This window comes from Centrocercus urophasianus, unplaced genomic scaffold (assembly GCF_019232065.1).
Source record: "Centrocercus urophasianus isolate 14NV4802_14NV808 unplaced genomic scaffold, USGS_Curo_1.0 seq_14, whole genome shotgun sequence".
Lineage (NCBI taxonomy): Eukaryota > Metazoa > Chordata > Aves > Galliformes > Phasianidae > Centrocercus > Centrocercus urophasianus.
Window position 1 is genome coordinate 2,792,192 of NW_024884586.1, and position 16,504 is coordinate 2,808,695.

The 16,504-nt window shown below is 40.0% G+C and overlaps 1 protein-coding gene across 1 annotated transcript; it reads left to right on the forward strand.

The window, feature by feature from the left end:
• The first annotated feature begins 7,639 nt into the window (after window positions 1-7,639).
• TMEM41B (transmembrane protein 41B) lies at window positions 7,640-16,354 on the forward strand. The gene is made up of 7 exons (XM_042814801.1): window positions 7,640-7,700; window positions 8,030-8,147; window positions 9,141-9,269; window positions 10,732-10,825; window positions 11,644-11,748; window positions 12,549-12,687; window positions 13,489-16,354. The coding sequence occupies exons 1-7, from the start codon at window positions 7,640-7,642 to the stop codon at window positions 13,656-13,658; spliced, it is 816 nt and encodes a 271-aa protein (XP_042670735.1). The 3' UTR covers window positions 13,659-16,354.
• The last annotated feature ends 150 nt before the right edge of the window (window positions 16,355-16,504 follow it).

Genomic DNA, 16,504 nt, shown 5'->3' on the forward strand with positions numbered 1-16,504 from the left:
AGAAGGATGATTAAACTAATGATTTCATTACTTGTAGCACTACCCAGGATGATGCATAAGGCTAAGGCCTTATGACACTAAGCATGCTACTTCCACCAGAACTGTGCTCCTGCAGCATGACAAAACCTTGTTTACTAGATGTAATGATATAATGGGACAGAAAGCACCACAATAATAATGGGATGGCAAAGTCTTTGGCTACTGCAAATGAAAACAAGTCCAAATGTAGTAGCTGCAGACACAGAAATGAAGGAAAGGAGCTGCTTACTTTTGGAAGGCCTCAGGTAGGTAGGGATCTCCAGCAAGAGATAACTTCACCTTAGATGAGGATGAGGTGTGGATCCTGGCTCCATCCCTTCCAGTCACTCAGGTGCACTGCATGCAGCTGTGCTCCCCTGCCTTCTCACCAGGTGCTCAGTCACTGCTCCAGGCCATGACTTAGCGTTTTACTACACCAATTTATTTAAGTAAGCAAGAAATGTATTCCTGGAACATAAAATGCTACATTCTAAGCCTGAATTTAAAAGGTGCTGAGGTCAGAAGTCAGATTTAACCTTTGCCAGGTATAGCTACCGTGATCTGGGTCACATTGCTTAAGGTCATTCTGCTATTTTTGTAATTAATGAGAAGACATACAGATTCCTCCTTGTAGAGGGTGTTAATTTTATGCTTTACTGGTCTGCTGTTCAAAATTAACTGCTTGTTAATTGTATTGCTGTTTTGCTTGTCTTTTTTCATACTGAACACATTTACCACATGACAATGAAAACTCCACTCGAGCACATGGCAGATGATTGCTGGTAATTTAACCATTTGACTTTGCAACACTGTGAGGCAATTGGCTGTGGACATACCCTTTCTGCCAATTGTCCAGCTCAGGTAGTGAGCAAAGACCATATTACAAGACAGCTATAGAAAAATTAGGAAGCTGAATTGGTTTCTGTTCAGATCTCAACAAGTTCTCTCCCTTTTTCTTTAATCTTTCCATGTTTATTCTCCAATTTGTATCTTATTATTTTCATTTATTTATGCTAAGCATGTTTTTTCCTCTAGAATCTTAGCATTAGAAGACAGAGCTAGAACCTCAGTTCAGAGCAAACTAGGTGAAAACAAAGCTTTCTTTATGATAGTATAACACACTGCATGCTAACTGTTGAGTCACAGCCTGAACCACTGATCACCTGGGGAAAGGACCTGGTCAGCCTTGGGAGGACAGGTGAAGGCAATTCACATGTGTGACCAGAAGGGGTAGAGCCTGGCTGCCCCTCTCTTAGACTTCATTTAAGGTCTGACTGCTCACTGGCTGGAGATCCCTCCTCTGTGGAGTTTTCCTGAGTTTAAACAGCGTCAAGTGTCGTGTCCTGCATTTTTGTTACAGCAATCCTGGACAACCCTACAGATCTGGGGAGGAGTGGCTGGAAAGCTGGCTGAGGGAAAGGGAGGGACCTTGATGTACTGACGGACAGCTGGCTGAATATGAGCCAGCAGTGTGCCCAGGTGGCCAAGAAGGCCAATGTCATCCTGGCTTATATCAGGAATGGTGTGGTGAGCAGGACTAAGGAAGTCATCCTGCCCTTGTACTCAGCAATGGTGAGGACTCACCTCGAGTGCTGTGTTCAGTTTTGGGCACCTCAGTACAGAAAGGACATTGAGGTGCTGGAGCAGGTCCAAAGAAGGGCAACAGGGCTTATGAAGAGCTTGGAGAATATGCCCTATGAGGAGAGACTGAAGGAACTGGGGATGTTCAGTCTGTGGAAAAGGGGGCTGAGGGGAGACCTTATTGCTCTCTTCCAATATCTGAAAGGTGCTCACAGTGAGAATGGGGTTGGTCTCTTCTCACTGGTGATAGGATGAGGGGAAATGGCCTCAAGTTCAGCCAGGGGAGGTTTAGGTTGGCTATTAGGAAACATTTCTTTACAGAAAGGGTGGTTAAGCACTGGAATAGGCTCCCCAGGAAGGTGGTGGAGTCACCATCCCTGACTATGCTTAAAAACCATTTGGATGTGGTGCTCAGGGACAAGATTTAGTGGAAGGTTGTTAGTTAGGGTAATGGGGTTAGGTCATGGTTGGACTTGACGATCTTTAAAGACTTTTCCAACCTGAGTGGTTCTATGTTTTTTGGGGTTTGCTGAGCAGTCCTTTTTCCTTCCCTTGTAACATCTTTGTATTGTATTAGTTTCTCTGTCATTGTACCTCTTGTATCACTTTTCCGTTGTTCTGATCTTTCTGATTGTTACACCTGCTTTTAGTGAGAAAGCAAATATGCAGAAAGGAAATGCCAGTGGACAATTTCAATGATTTGTCCCCTTGTATACTTTTAAAGACCTCTGGTCTTTTTGCCGGCAGATAAGAGAGATTACTCAGGTCTTAGTGAGTTCAAGGAGGTGGTTCCACTTAGACCTGTGTGAGGCTGCAAAAAATCTCCAAAAGACAGATGGAATTCAAAGAGAAATTAAGATGAGCCTGTGATCACATTAAAGATAGTTTTTTTTATCAACATGGAGTAACTTGGATTTGGGAACTTTTATCCTGCAGAATATCCAACTACCTTATTGGTATAAATTAAAAGGATTCCTTGAAGGGACATACTGCTCAATAGAAGGAAATACTTGGTTTTTCAGCTATGCTAGCATAAACTTAGCTGCAGACGATATACATTTGATCATTACATTTATTCTTAACATAGTGTTAAGTATGAATCATGACCAATACATGTATCCCAGAACAAGGGCGCATACATTCTTAACACTGAGATTTATAAATGTGATAGTTGGCACAAGTAATAAGTGCTAGATTACAAATACCTCAAGTGCTGCTTTGCTGAAGTCTTGCACAGCTGTTTCTGAATCAGGCAAGGATTCTCCTTTTCTTTTGTCTCCCTTCATCTGTCCATGATTTCAACTGCTGGTCATGTTGGCCTCCCCGGGTAGCACTGTGCTCCATTAGGTAGGTTGTGCTGCGTACCACAGGTACCTGCACAGAGCTTTAAAGAAGGAGACACTGAGCAAGGATAACGTGACAAGAATGGTTTTGCTTTGTGTTTTTTTGTTTGTTCGTTCGTTTTATTTACTTTTGTTGCTACCTGTCTTCAACAGCTGACTTTGGCTGAGCTCTTCAATATATTCTCTGCCTGAGTCTGTTCCCAGAGCTCAAACGTTGTAGACGAGACTGAGAGTTGGGATGAGGTAATTGACAGTGTGAGATGGAGTTGTGTGGCTCGAAATAGAGTTATTTATTTCTGTCAAGAGAATACTTGAGATTCCCTGTACTGTGGTGACATCTCCCTCTATTCCTGGTTATTTTTAATAAGAGCTTTGTCTTTTTAAAGAGAAAGTGCTTTCCAAGTCTGAAATGCAATGCATCTCAAGACCTCTGAAGTTTGGTACTACATTTAAGGAGCCTGGTGGGACTTCTATGAGGCTTGGCTGGGATGACATCAGTTTATTATAGGGTACATTTCATTCTTCACTTTGCAGCAAGACAAAGTAACCTTTAATTTCTGTCATCCTGCATCCAACTATAGGATGTGAGCTAACTAACCAGAAAAACTTCTCTCCCTGTTTCATATACACCACTGGAGAATGTGAAGGAAAAAATGTTACAGGCTATTTAAGATGATCTACTATGTACCAAAGAGGAACAAGAACTTCATCAGAACTGAGAATCTGGCCTTTATTTTTACCTTTTGGGATATAAACATCATAACTATTTTACTGTTTCTAATTAATTAAGGAGAAATAAATTGAAAATTTCTGACTTAAAATGTACATTTTAACAAACATGTTGTCTTTATAAACAGACAACCAGGAGAGAAACCAATCTGGCCGTGATTTCTGTGATCAGATTCAACTCATTTTAAGGCTTCCAAGTTTTCCTCTCACTGTTTTATTCATTTGACATCCAGTAATAAGACAAGGGGCAATGGGTGGAAGCTGGAATATAGGAAGCTCCACATGAATACAAGTAAGAACTTCCTCACAGTAAGGATGACAGAACACTGGAACAGGCTGCTCAGGTAGACTGTGGTGTTCTTCTCTGGAGACATTCGGAACCCACGTGGGCACGTTCCTGTGTGATCCAGTGTAGGTGTTCCTGCTCCAGCAGGGGGATTGGACTAGATGATCTTTCAAGGTCCCTTCCAATCCCTGACGTTCTGTGATCTTTTTATTTTTTAACTTTTGCCCTCGAGCACAGACTTTCTTCAAATAAAAGCTTTCCTGACTTGTGGCTCTGGCCTCAAGATATTTCCAATTCTTCACTCACACAACCAGGACAACCCAGCTGCACATACAGGTTTATTTCTGTTTATCTCACCTGGTGATGTTTTTTGTATTCATATTTATCAGCATGTTGCATTCTAACTTGTCTTCCATACAGATGCTTATTCACGAAGTTACACCCTCAATTTAGGTTTATTCAATTTAAAGTGTATTTTGAGTTGCTATTGCATACATTTTAGAGGTTTAATTTTGGCCAGGTATTGCATACTTACACAGTACTCCAAGCATTTTTAATTGCACTTCTGCAAAACTATATTTGTAAGAATTGAGGAGAAGGGGACACTTATCAAACGTTTCTAATCCTCTTAAGACTAACTTTATATATAAACATTACGTCCATACAATTAAATTAATTTAGATATGCTTTAATTAAAACCAACTTCTTGAAACAATGTTCATAGACCATATAGATAGTATCTTCAAACAAATTAGTGGAAAGTTGTAAAAAGAAATAAAAATTACAATGGTCATACAATTAGTTTAATTGCTATTTCAGCGTAGTTGTATCTGTGATTTTTGTTGCCTCAATTTCCTTCCCAAGTGATATAAATTAAGCTGTGGAAAGATCTTCCTCTGAGACAATAAGAGTTTCTGCACAGCTTGGGGAATTACAGTGTGTAACTCCATTGGTTAGCACTTACACTCCAGTTACAGGTTTGTACATCTGTTTTTTCTTAAAGCAAGCGGGTGTAGAATAGAAAAATGCAGCTGCCGCAGAATATGAAATTCTTCATTGGTGTAAATTGTATTTGCTGGTATAAATTTGTTCAAAACTTGGGACAATGCAATCATATTCTGGCAGATGTCTGGGTGTTGCATGTATGCAGAGCTCTGCTACAGACCTTCTGTGGCCATGTCAGAATGACTAAGTTAGGTGGCTATTCCCACATCTGTGGTCTAAGAGCAAGGCCTCCAGATATCCTCCTTCTGAACAGGATCAAGCAATGTACTTTCACTGTGATGCTTGTTGGATTTTCACTTTCTCTCCTTGCTTCCAAGCCAGCTGTGTGTTTGGGAAACCAGTTAACTCAGAATCCACTGTCCATCACCCATGCTGAGAGACTGCTCAGCACTGTCAATGAGCCATATCAGATCTAAAGCCCTCCAGAGAGAATAAACTGCTCATAAAATTCTGGCTTTGTCTCAGGAATGGTCTCAAATAGTGACGTGAGCTCTGGTGTCCCTTTCTGCCTTTCAGGTTGTTTTAGCTTCCTTTTGCATGCTTCTACCTCTCTGAGATGCCAGCAGAGTAGCTTCCTGTTCTGTTCAAAGCAAAATCAGCTGCGTTATTTTGAACTTTGAACTGTTACTTTTCAGCTACAAGCTCTCAGGAGTAGGGTCACACTCAGAGTCTCTTTCTTCTTGCTGACAACGGGCATGACTCAGTCTGCAAAGTATCAGCAGTGTTGATGACTCAGCCACGTGACTCGTGCTCCATCAGTCTACCTAGGCGTACATAAAAAAAAGCAGCAAATACAAGTTTTTCTACTGTGGGAAGACAACTCTTTCAACCTAACAAAAATAAAATGTTCCAACCACTCATAGAAGGAAGTGAGTTTATATAGCTGAACACTTAGGTACCACTCCAGAATTGTCAGTATATTTTGTTTCTTTCCAGCAGGTTAAAAAAAAAGCCTTCCCTTCCCTTCCCTTCCCTTCCCTTCCCTTCCCTTCCCTTCCCTTCCCTTCCCCATACAGTTTGAAAGACATATTTCAGTTTGAAAAAAATATTTCAACGTTAAGGTATATTTTCCAAAAATGGATCCATATAAATCTTGTGGATAACTGCCCTGTTCTGTCTGTAGCCTCTAAGAATGCTTGATCCCACTGCCTAAGCCACTGAGCACATCCAACTGGATATCTTTCTCTGCAGAGCAAAGTATTGTGCAGCACGTGTTCCTAATCAGAAAGGGCTCAGAAAGAAGATCCGAAGACAGAGGATATTTTATGCTGTTTATGAAGTTATATATCATGTTTAGGTGATATTTTATACCTGAAGAGAGTAATTCTATTTTCAGCCTACAGCTATTGTTCCCAGTACCCTGTGGAGTGAAGCTGTTTCCAGCACTGCTGATCTCAACCATGTGTTGAAGCTTTTCTTGAATACTCACTGACTTCAAGTTAACTAAACTCCTTCTCCTCTGAACCATTAAGTAAAATGGTGGTACTTTTCAGTTTTTGCTTTACTTCTGGTAAACATATCTAATTTACTGAGTTATTTGCAGGCAGATCCCCAAAATCCTAAGAAACATTCACCAGACGCATCAATTTTCTTCTGAGTGAACAGAGAGGTTCGCTGGTGTTCGTAAGGTACGGATGACTTTGGAGATGTCTGTTTAAATTGTCAGAAGTTATTAAACACCATGACAGTTTCAAAGTTTAGTCAAAGAGCCAACAGCTTCACAACAGTGGTATTCCCCCTGGGGAACCAACAATGAATGAAACAGCCTAAGAGTCTTTGGATAATCTACTCTAACAAATATCACTTATGCAATCATATTTCAACTGCAAGGTGATCAAGTTAATTAATCCCTAGATTTCACACTGGCAGCAATTCAGAGAGTTGGAGCTCTGTAACTCGGAGTTGATTACAGTTATCTTCTCCATTTTTAATGAGATAAATACTGACACTGCGAGCAGAGTCTGTGCCCTGGAAACAATTTGCAGGCCATGCAGTTGTATTAAGTAGAAGGGAAATTATGGTGCAAATTTGTACTGCTGTAATTATTTGTATCTTATAGTGGTGTCTAGAGCAGTGGGAACATAAGAGACTTTAGCAAGAGCCAGATGTTATCCTAACTGGTGTTGTTACGTTGCCTGCCTTTGGATAACACAGAGGCTATGGAATACAAACCAGATTAATTAGAAGTCCGATAACCACTGAAGCCCGCTCCCTTGGCTCCGAGGGGTTTCTGAACAAGCACCCCCACACTGTGATTCACGCCCCACGGTCCAAATCAGTGCACCAAAATTAAATAGGAGTTGGATCACAACTGATGGTTTGGGTGAATCATCCATTTCCTGGAGACGCCTGCACGGCTACACTCGTGTTTTCTGTACATTGTAGCAACAAAGGCGAGCTCTTTGTGTGTCCGCCCGCGTCTCCCTCAAGGCGGCATCACGCCGCTTCCCGCTCTGCCCCCCCCCCCCACACTCTCCACACCGCACAGCGCAGAAGCGCGCCACGCCACGCCGCTCCGCGCTTCCCAGGCAGCGCATGCGCCTTGCGGCGGCGAGGCGGGAGCGCGACCCGGTGGGGTGAGGAGGAGCGGCCCGAGCCCGCCTTCTTCCTCCCGCTCCCTGGTTGGTGGCGAGGCCTGCGCCGTGCCCGGTCCGCCGGGCGCGAGTAGCGCGGAGCAATGGCGCAGAGGCGAGCGGCGGCGGCGGCGGAGAGCGCCCGGCACCAGCGGCTCCTGGAAGGTCAGCGTGGACGGGCGCGCAGCCGAGCGCGGTCGGGGTGGCGGTGCGCGCCTGCCGGCCGGGCAGCGAGAATGCTGGGGCGCTCGCGGGCCGGCGGGTGCGGCGCCTCGGCCTCGGCGGGTCAGCCTGACCTCGCGGCGCGCGGGTGGCTGCGCTCAGCTCCGAGCCGGGCGCGGCTGCGGGCTCAGCGGCCGGCTCTGCTTCCTCGTGTTCCGCTATCGTGTCCGCGCGTTTTGAAGCGGCGGCGGGTCGGGTGGTCGCCTTGACGCTTCCTCAAAGCGTAACTACTGGATTTAAATAATAATTGTTAACTTTGTTTCTAATTCCAGGAAAAGCTCAGGCAGAAGGCGGATCTGCTCGAACGTCCCTTCTGATTTTGGTGTCCGTCTTCACAATAGCTGCTTTCCTTATGTTTCTGGTATATAAAAATTTCCCACAGCTCAGTGAGTAAGTATGCCAGGAAAGCAAACTTCCCTGTTTTTCAGTCAGTATCAAATTGCAAGGGAGCCTATGTGTGGTTCAATGGCATTTTAACTGTTATAAGTTACTTACAGACATTTTAAGTGTTTTTAAAGGGGGCTTGAATGTATGATTTAGAATGTCAGAATACAAAATGTGTTACTGGAATACACAGTAGTGGGCAGGATCTCTTTGAACGCAGGGGAGTTGTGCTTGACCTAGGGTTTCTGTTGTACACTTGAGTTTGCACACTTTAGAAAGTTACCACTTGTTCCTTTAGCAATGGCAACTCTGTTCTTAACCTTCCTCAGCTGAGATAAAAAACATGCTTGGCTAGAGCTGTAAATCATTGGGCAAGATAGAAGCCTGCTTGTCCTACAGCTTACAGCTTTCTTTCTTTTAGTAGTTAATTTTCTGTGTGATGAACTTGCTCAACAAGTTCAGTTTCAACAGTCCAGTCACTGAGTCTGATAAAGAGGAAGAGAGGACACTCAACTGTGCTGCACAGGGTTGCACCAGATTAAGGTGTGACATAAGATTTCACTCTTAAAGCTTTGTTTGCTTGGGAGGTGACCCTCCGCCGCTCTTGCGGCACTTCAAATGTTGTGGCCTTAGCATTAAGGCAGTTGCAGTTGGTTTTGGCTGAAACGCTGACTGCTGTTCAGTTGTCAAAGGTCAGGTTGGAGTGATGATTTATTTTTAATCAGTACTTGGGAGAGAAAATAATGCTGGAAATAAAGCGACGTATTGTAGTGAGTAGAAAATACAGCCAACAAGTATTTGAAATGGAGGATTTCTCTTAATTCAAGAAAGCATAAGTAGATAGGTTCATGAAAGAGTCTTACCACAAAAGTAGTGATGCGTTTTGTGTGTGGGTTGTAATTCAGTGATCTTATATATTTAATTATCTATGTATTCAACAGTAATTTCATTATACTGTTTAAATATACCTCATACCATTCCTGCTTTCTTTTCTTCCAGAGAAGAAGGAAAATGTATAAAGATTCCAAGAGATATGGATGATGCAAAGGCCTTGGGAAAAGTCCTGTCCAAATACAAAGACACATTTTATGTTCAAGTATTAGTGGCTTATTTTGCCACATATGTTTTGTATCCTTTCTCTGATATGAAAATATATTTTTTTCTCTCTGAAAGAGAAATGAAAAATACAAATTTGCCTATAAACTTCTTGATCTAGGGAGAAGGAGGGTAATACTTGAAGGTATGTTAATAGGACAAGTTCCAGAACCTTTGAACTTTTGAAAACAAACCAAAACCTTACATGTATGTTTCACTATGCTTATTAGATTGTAAGAAAGGAGTAAGTAGAAAGAACAACGTGTGCTGTTTACTACATGTGAATATGTGTATAATTTGATTAAGATTTGCTTTCAGCTTCATCTGTACTTTATCTATTGTGGACAGTATTTTAACTTGAGAGTCTTTAACTTGAGAGTCTTGGTCTTAATTCAGTGATATGCTGTCTTTAAATCAAACTGAATTGCCGGACAGAAATGTCTGAATTTGTCTTCCTTTAGACATCAAAAAGTGTTGCCTAAGAGTTGCAGAAGTTCTTAAATCATTTCTCAAAGGAAGAATTCTCATTTTAAAGTTGCCTTTTATCTCTGCAGTGAGCATTAAAAAAAAAAAAAAAAAAAAGAAGCCCCAACGAAAAACACAAAAATAATTTCTTCATTTGAAAGAGCTAGATTTCTGAAGTACTTCCTGCCTAGTGAGACACAAAGGCTATCTGTTGTGTTAACATTTTTTCTCCAAATGCTGAATATGTGAATTATTAAACACACTCTTAACTGGAACACTTAACTTAAGGTTAATAACTTTGAGAAGGCTGAAAAAGCTTTATAGGGGATCTGTTGCAGTAGGGTTTCTGTAGCTGAGCAAAATCATCATTGGATGTATCAGTAGTAATTATCTTCTAGCCCATTGCTTTTAAGATTAGTTCTCAGATAATAGATTATATTTGAAGAAAGCCAAAATATTAGTTGATAAGTAGAACAGATTTGGCCTTTTATTGAACTATGGTAGCAGCTGATGTGGCTATCTTAGTGACAGATTGTTTAGTTGATGAGCTTGCTACAATGATCTCAGAACCTTTGACACTTAGAAAAGGCTGTGTTGCTGTAATGGACTTGATATAAAGGAATGCTCTTTGACTTTTAGAATTTTGGTCAGTTCCAAGAAGTTTGCAGTAGATGTAGGTCTCTGTGACCTCTTCAGAGTGGCTGGAATCTGCTTATCGTTAGTCAACAATGTAAAATTACAACTGTGTTTCCTCTTATCTTACAGTAAAGCTCCAGTGTCAAAGATGAAGAGAAGTGCACTACATCTTTTATACATTTATTGATTTATTTTTGTACCTGTCAGTGATGTATCTATTCCTTTGGTTGGGTTGTTTGTGCTACTCTGCAAAAGTATTTTGATACAAAGATCTTTTGAGGCCATACATATTTGTATGTACTTATGCTTTTCTGGATTGTGGTATATATGCTGATATGCTGACGTTGTTATGAAATTAACAGTAAACAGACTTCCTTAACTAAGATGCATCCAGCTTGCAAACATTTGCTATCCCTGGGTCTATATTTCTCAGTATCCTGTCGGGGTTTCTTTATCCCTTTCCACTGGCCTTATTTCTTGTTTGTCTGGTAAGTATGGAAAACAGTCTGTAAGGGTGTGTGTTTTTATCCCTTTTTTTTTTTTTTTTTCGTTTGAAACAATCACAAGCTGAATAAATCTGTGAGTCTCCAGACAATAAATGAGTTCTCGTTAAGCTTCATTAAGAAGGATGTTACCCATAAAACTCACTGCAGCACTGGGTGATGATCCGAACAACTATTTGTCCAAGTTTTATTAATAATGGAGGCATCTGAGTGTTAACTAGCAGGAGAATTGCCTTTGTTTCAAATGTTTAGCATCCACCAGAATGTGCCTGTAATTCCAGAACTTAAGTACTGCGTTCTTATTCATGCACTGCAAAACTTACTTTTCCTTAAATTGGCTTAGTTACCCCAGAAGTTTAACTTAGGAAATGCTGCTGACAATCTTCAGAAGATGTCATAGTGAGCCTTAGTAATTAAGAACTGCATGAATTAGTAGGTATAGGGAGGACTAAGGTGATGAATTATCAAGTTTGAATCTCTTGTAAATGCTATTGTGCTCTTTTTTTTCCTGCAGATCTTTCATTGTTCAGAGTCTTGAAAGTACAGAAACAATAATAACTGATAAGTAATCAGCATTGGCTACAATATTGTGTCAATACTGATAAAAATGCCTTGGAATTAAAGGAACTGTCTTGTGTCAACAAGACAGTTTCTTAGGAAACAGGAGCACAGAGCTCTTCCTCATTAGTAGAGGACCGCATAGAAGCAGCCTGTATCCAGACAGTGTAATTGCAGGGACACAGGGCTACTATTAATCAGAGCTTTTCTGCCAATTAGTTGGTTTTTATGTTTTCTTTTTTCAGTGTTCAGGACTTGGAGCTTCGTTCTGCTACATGCTTTCATACTTAGTGGGACGACCTGTTGTATACAAATACTTAACGGAAAAAGCAGTGAAGTGGTCAGAACAGGTAAAGTTCCTAGATAGGCTGAGTCTTCTGATAAAAAAACGTGTAGAATAGGGTGGAAGATCAGAGGTATTGTGCTCACACACCTACAAGGAATGGATTCTATTCCCTTTCTGACAGCGTGCCGTTACTTCCTGGATGATATGCTAAAGTCAGTCTGGGAGCAGAAGAGGCTTTGGCGTAGCCCTGGTACAAGGAGCTGGGATAGACTTGAGGGTGGTGTAATGGACTGTAAGTAAAATGTAGACTATTGTGGTTGCTCCTGGGTGGTGTTAATCCTAGGCTTTACAAAGAAAGGGCAGACAGGCCAGTCTTAAAGACTTCTGGCAACGGCTATCAGCTTCGTACCCATGGCCAGAGTAAGCTTTCAGGCTAGGAATGCAACTGTTTCTTAGGTTTGATTACAGTTTAGGACAGAATGTGATGAGGATCAAACTTCATTGCTAGTTCTGCAGAGGCTTAAGGAGCAGGATGACAAGATAGTAGTGTTGATTGGACTGCAATTAGGGGAAGATTACTGAGCTAATCTCAGAATGAGACCTACTGCTGTGGTGAATTACTTGTGAGCTGATTCAGGCACACCATCGCCACGCTTTACCATGGACTGGTATTTCCAGACAAACTATGGTACTTTGTAATAGTGATTCACCAATGGCTGACTCTTGAGTCATCTTTCAACTGATCTGTTTGCAACTTCTGAATTTCTACAAAAATTGCACAAAGCATCTTAAGTACTTAATAGTAAAATCGATTTATTTTTGATGCATAGACTTAATTGATTTTTTTCTTTCTTTCCTTTTTAGGTTGAGCGTCACAGAGAACACCTCATCAACTACATAATATTTTTGAGAATAACACCGTTTCTTCCTAATTGGTTTATCAATATAACATCTCCTGTAATAAATGTGCCGTTAAAAGTATTTTTCATTGGCACTTTTCTAGGTAAGAATTCTGACTAGTCAGCTACAGTTTGGGTTACCAGAAGGACCTTTATTTGCTTTTCTTTCTGCATTGTTCAGTGGAGATCACCACCTACTGGACAGCTAAAAGATTACACGAGGATATTGTGTTATATCAAGGGTGGAGCTTACACCATCAGAAGACTTTAGTCTTCAAGTTTAATCCAATGCAATAGATGAGGCATTACAAACCCAGGCTGATTACTTAAGGGAATGTGCATTGTGTAAAAACTTCTCTAGTAATAATCTGTATTGTTCTACTTCAGCGTGCTCATGTGAGGGGTTTGATCTGAGGGATTGTTCCTCTCCTTTGTATGTGTTTTATTTATCATGATATCTCTTCCTAAGAGTGAATTCATAACAAACAAATAGTGCTAAGCATGTAGTGTTGTCTTTTTAATTGGGTTAGAAAACAACTTATTCTAGATAACAAACTTTTTCTATAGCTGTAACTAAAACTGATCGGTAGAGACACCTTGGAATCTGCACAGTCTAGCATAGGCACATAAATATATATATTGTCTTCGGTGCTTTAATTGGCATTATGTAGTATGAAAAACAGCAAAAACAGGTTTTGATACGGGATTGTCTTTGAGTTTTATGTTTGTATGTACTGCTGTTTAAAAAAATAAACAAACAAAACAAAAAGCAAGAAGTAAGCAAAGTTTTTTGATGGTTTTGATGTTAAAGTTTGGATGATTAATTTATGATTTGTTTTTTTTTTTCTTTCCACAAAGCTGCATTTTCTTTCTTACTTATCCTGCCTTCTACTTTTTCCTTCCAGGTGTGGCACCGCCATCTTTTGTAGCCATTAAGGCAGGAACAACACTATACCAACTTACAACAGCAGGGGAAGCTGTTTCCTGGAACTCTCTTTTTGTTCTCATGATTCTAGCCATCCTCTCCATCCTACCAGCTCTCTTCCAGAAGAAACTGAAACAGAAGTTTGAGTAATGATCAAACTGAACCCGAATTTCCCATGTTTCATCTCAGGATTGGCACTTCTGATATTTGTATATTTGCTTTTCTATTGGCTCGTAAGCGTTTTAAAGGGAAGCTTGTGATGGTAGGAATTTGAAGACACGTTGATGAACACGTGGCCTGGGAGAACTGTGTTCAGAAATGTACTGCGGACAGTTTGAAACCAAACCATCAGTGTTCTGCTCTGGGGAGTGAGGATGGTGTGTGTGGCCCTCAGGATGAGGGAACTGAAAACAGATGTTTTGCTCTGATAATACACAGAGCAGAAGTTGTAATGTAGACATGAGCTACAGATTGCTTTCTAAAACTTGCAAGAAAAAAAAAAATCCCTTAATTATTTGCTCAGATTTTGTAACATTGTCAACATTTCTGTAGCCTTGAATGTGATCTGATCTGAGCACACCTCTCATCAACATTTTTTTCTTTCTGGAATTCCAAAATAATAGCATAATAGAATAACGGTGCTCACTCAGACTTATTTTTTCTGAATAGTTGTGTGACTGACTGCGATAATACGTTCATCCTGATTGTTTACTTCTATTAGTGCTGTATGGATTTAAATACTTGAACCTACATCTGCTTTACTAACTGGATTAACAAAGGCAAAGTGTCAGATCATTCTGTCTCATATTCTGATTTTTTTCTTTGGGAGGGAATGTAAGAGGAGCTAGAATTCTTACTGTGCCCAGCTGATGTTCTAAATGTAACTTTTTTAACGTTCATCTTGCCAATAATTTCACTTGCATACATTTATCCTGCAAATTCAAGAAAATGATCATATTTATATAAAACTTTAACTTCAAGTGAATTAAGGATGTGTAAGTTTAGCGTATTACTAACGTTTCTCAAGCATCATACAAAGAATATACAGTTTTTCATTGTAGCACAATTGGCTAGGAGCATCAGGTACGTAAATTGGTGCAGTTCTTGTAAAATAGCTGGTTCCCAATACTCTTCAGAGCATCAAGTAACAGAATTTGGTGAACATACATGAGATCAGAAGGATGATTCCATTTTCTGGCGAGTCGGTAAGTGGCAGTGGACAACCAGCTACAGTTTATCTTTAAAAATATGCATAGAACTATTCACTAAATGAGGTATGTGGTACCTCGCCTTGTATGGTTAGAACTTGTAGTCTGTTGTACTGTCAGTGGAATCCTGTAAAATGAGGCCCTGATCAGCAAGGAACTTGGGTGCGTTTAAGTTTATCCTACTGCAACCAGTGCTGCTTATAGGCTTTAAGTTTCTGCCCCTGAAGTACCTTGCTGAAACACGAGTTGGCATGTTAGCATATCTCTAGTTCAAGGGTTTACTTGTCTGTGTCCTCATGTTAACTCATCATGCAATAGATCATTTGAGTTGTAAGAGAATAGTTCCCTAAATGGGATAATGTGAAAGGTACTGGTACCTTTTTAAAGAATTTTGTTCTTTTTGTAACATAATGTTGATTGACTCAATTTTATTGCAGTATTATGTGTAAATATATAGTAAATACTGATGAACTATTACTGTCTTTTATTTAAATCTGGGTTTTATATAGGTAACTTCTGTTTACAAATTTATTGTAAGCATTTAGCTTCAGGAGTTGTTTTCTTATTTAGAATTTACTCTAAAAATATACTTCGTTGTCATTTAAAACTTAATGATTTTTTTTTTTTAATTGCTGTGATTCTAATCTCAGAGCTCATCTACCTAGAGGATTTGTTCCGTAATAAATAGTAGCTGTTGTGAGCCAAGTGCCACTGGACTACTGAGTGTGAAATAGCTGTAGATTTACAGCCCATTCATCTGCAGAGTTAATTTTTCATGCAGCTTAACTCAGAATAAATTACATGTTGCCCAGTGGCTTTTCTGAAATTGCCTCAATTTTTGTCATTAACAGATGCTGTTGTAGAATTCCTTCAACACTATATAAAATTAATGCTTTGGTGGAACCTTGACACTAAAGAAGGAAAGAACTTCATTTTGAATGAATCATGCTATCACTTGGCACTTTTATTGAGTTATGTTTGTTTCACTGTGTAGATGGGATCATGAAAAATCTGTTTCAGCTGTAGGGAAAGTTCCCAACATGGTGGCTAAAAGCCTTAAAACCTTAAAAAGGATGAAAAGAAGGTTATTTCCTTTTACAAAACCTTAGCTTTTTTTTTTTTTTTTTTTTTCTTAAACCTACCCCTTCCATGTTTATCTTCAGCTTCCAATGCTCAGGCAGTTCCCCATCCTATGAGGACTACTGAAGTAGTTGAGAAAAGGCAGAGAAGTGCTGTGTTGTGGAGTAAGGTACCACTCCAGTCTTTGTGGAATGCAGCCAGTAGTCTGCAAGATAGCCATAGCATCTACCAGAAGTAAACTGGCAAATCAGGAAGGTGTAGTTGAGTTAAACTACGAAAAATTGGAGGTGACCTGACTTTGACCTGTTCATCTTCTGGAATTTTATGTAAATTATATCTGCATGACATCCTTACGAAATGCCTCTTGCCATTTGATAATAAAGCTATTATATTAAATTTGAAATACTGTATTTTTTGAGTATGATGAAATATGCCGAACTTTCCACTAAACTAAATTTTTAATGAATCTATTTAAAAGGGGTGAGTTCCTTTGAAGTGGAATTTTTTTTAATGACTTGAAAAATTAAACTGAACTGATGAGCATGTCTGTGGATGGGATTCATTCCGTTTGTATCTTTATTTCAGAACACCTGGATAAACCTTACTTCCTTCTGTCTGGACGTTATTTCTTTATGTACAACAATAATCTTTGCAGGTTTTTATACTTTGCAGTATAAGGCAGTTTAGCTCATTTCATCTCCTCAAATA

Bases quoted from the DNA above. Each gene is read 5' to 3' on its own strand.
- TMEM41B (XM_042814801.1), top strand. From the start codon at position 7,640: ATGGCGCAGAGGCGAGCGGCGGCGGCGGCGGAGAGCGCCCGGCACCAG. The intron at 8,148-9,140 runs GTAAGTATGCCA...CTTTTCTTCCAG, and splicing joins AATTTCCCACAGCTCAGTGA to AGAAGAAGGAAAATGTATAA. The intron at 10,826-11,643 runs GTAAGTATGGAA...TTCTTTTTTCAG, and splicing joins CCTTATTTCTTGTTTGTCTG to TGTTCAGGACTTGGAGCTTC.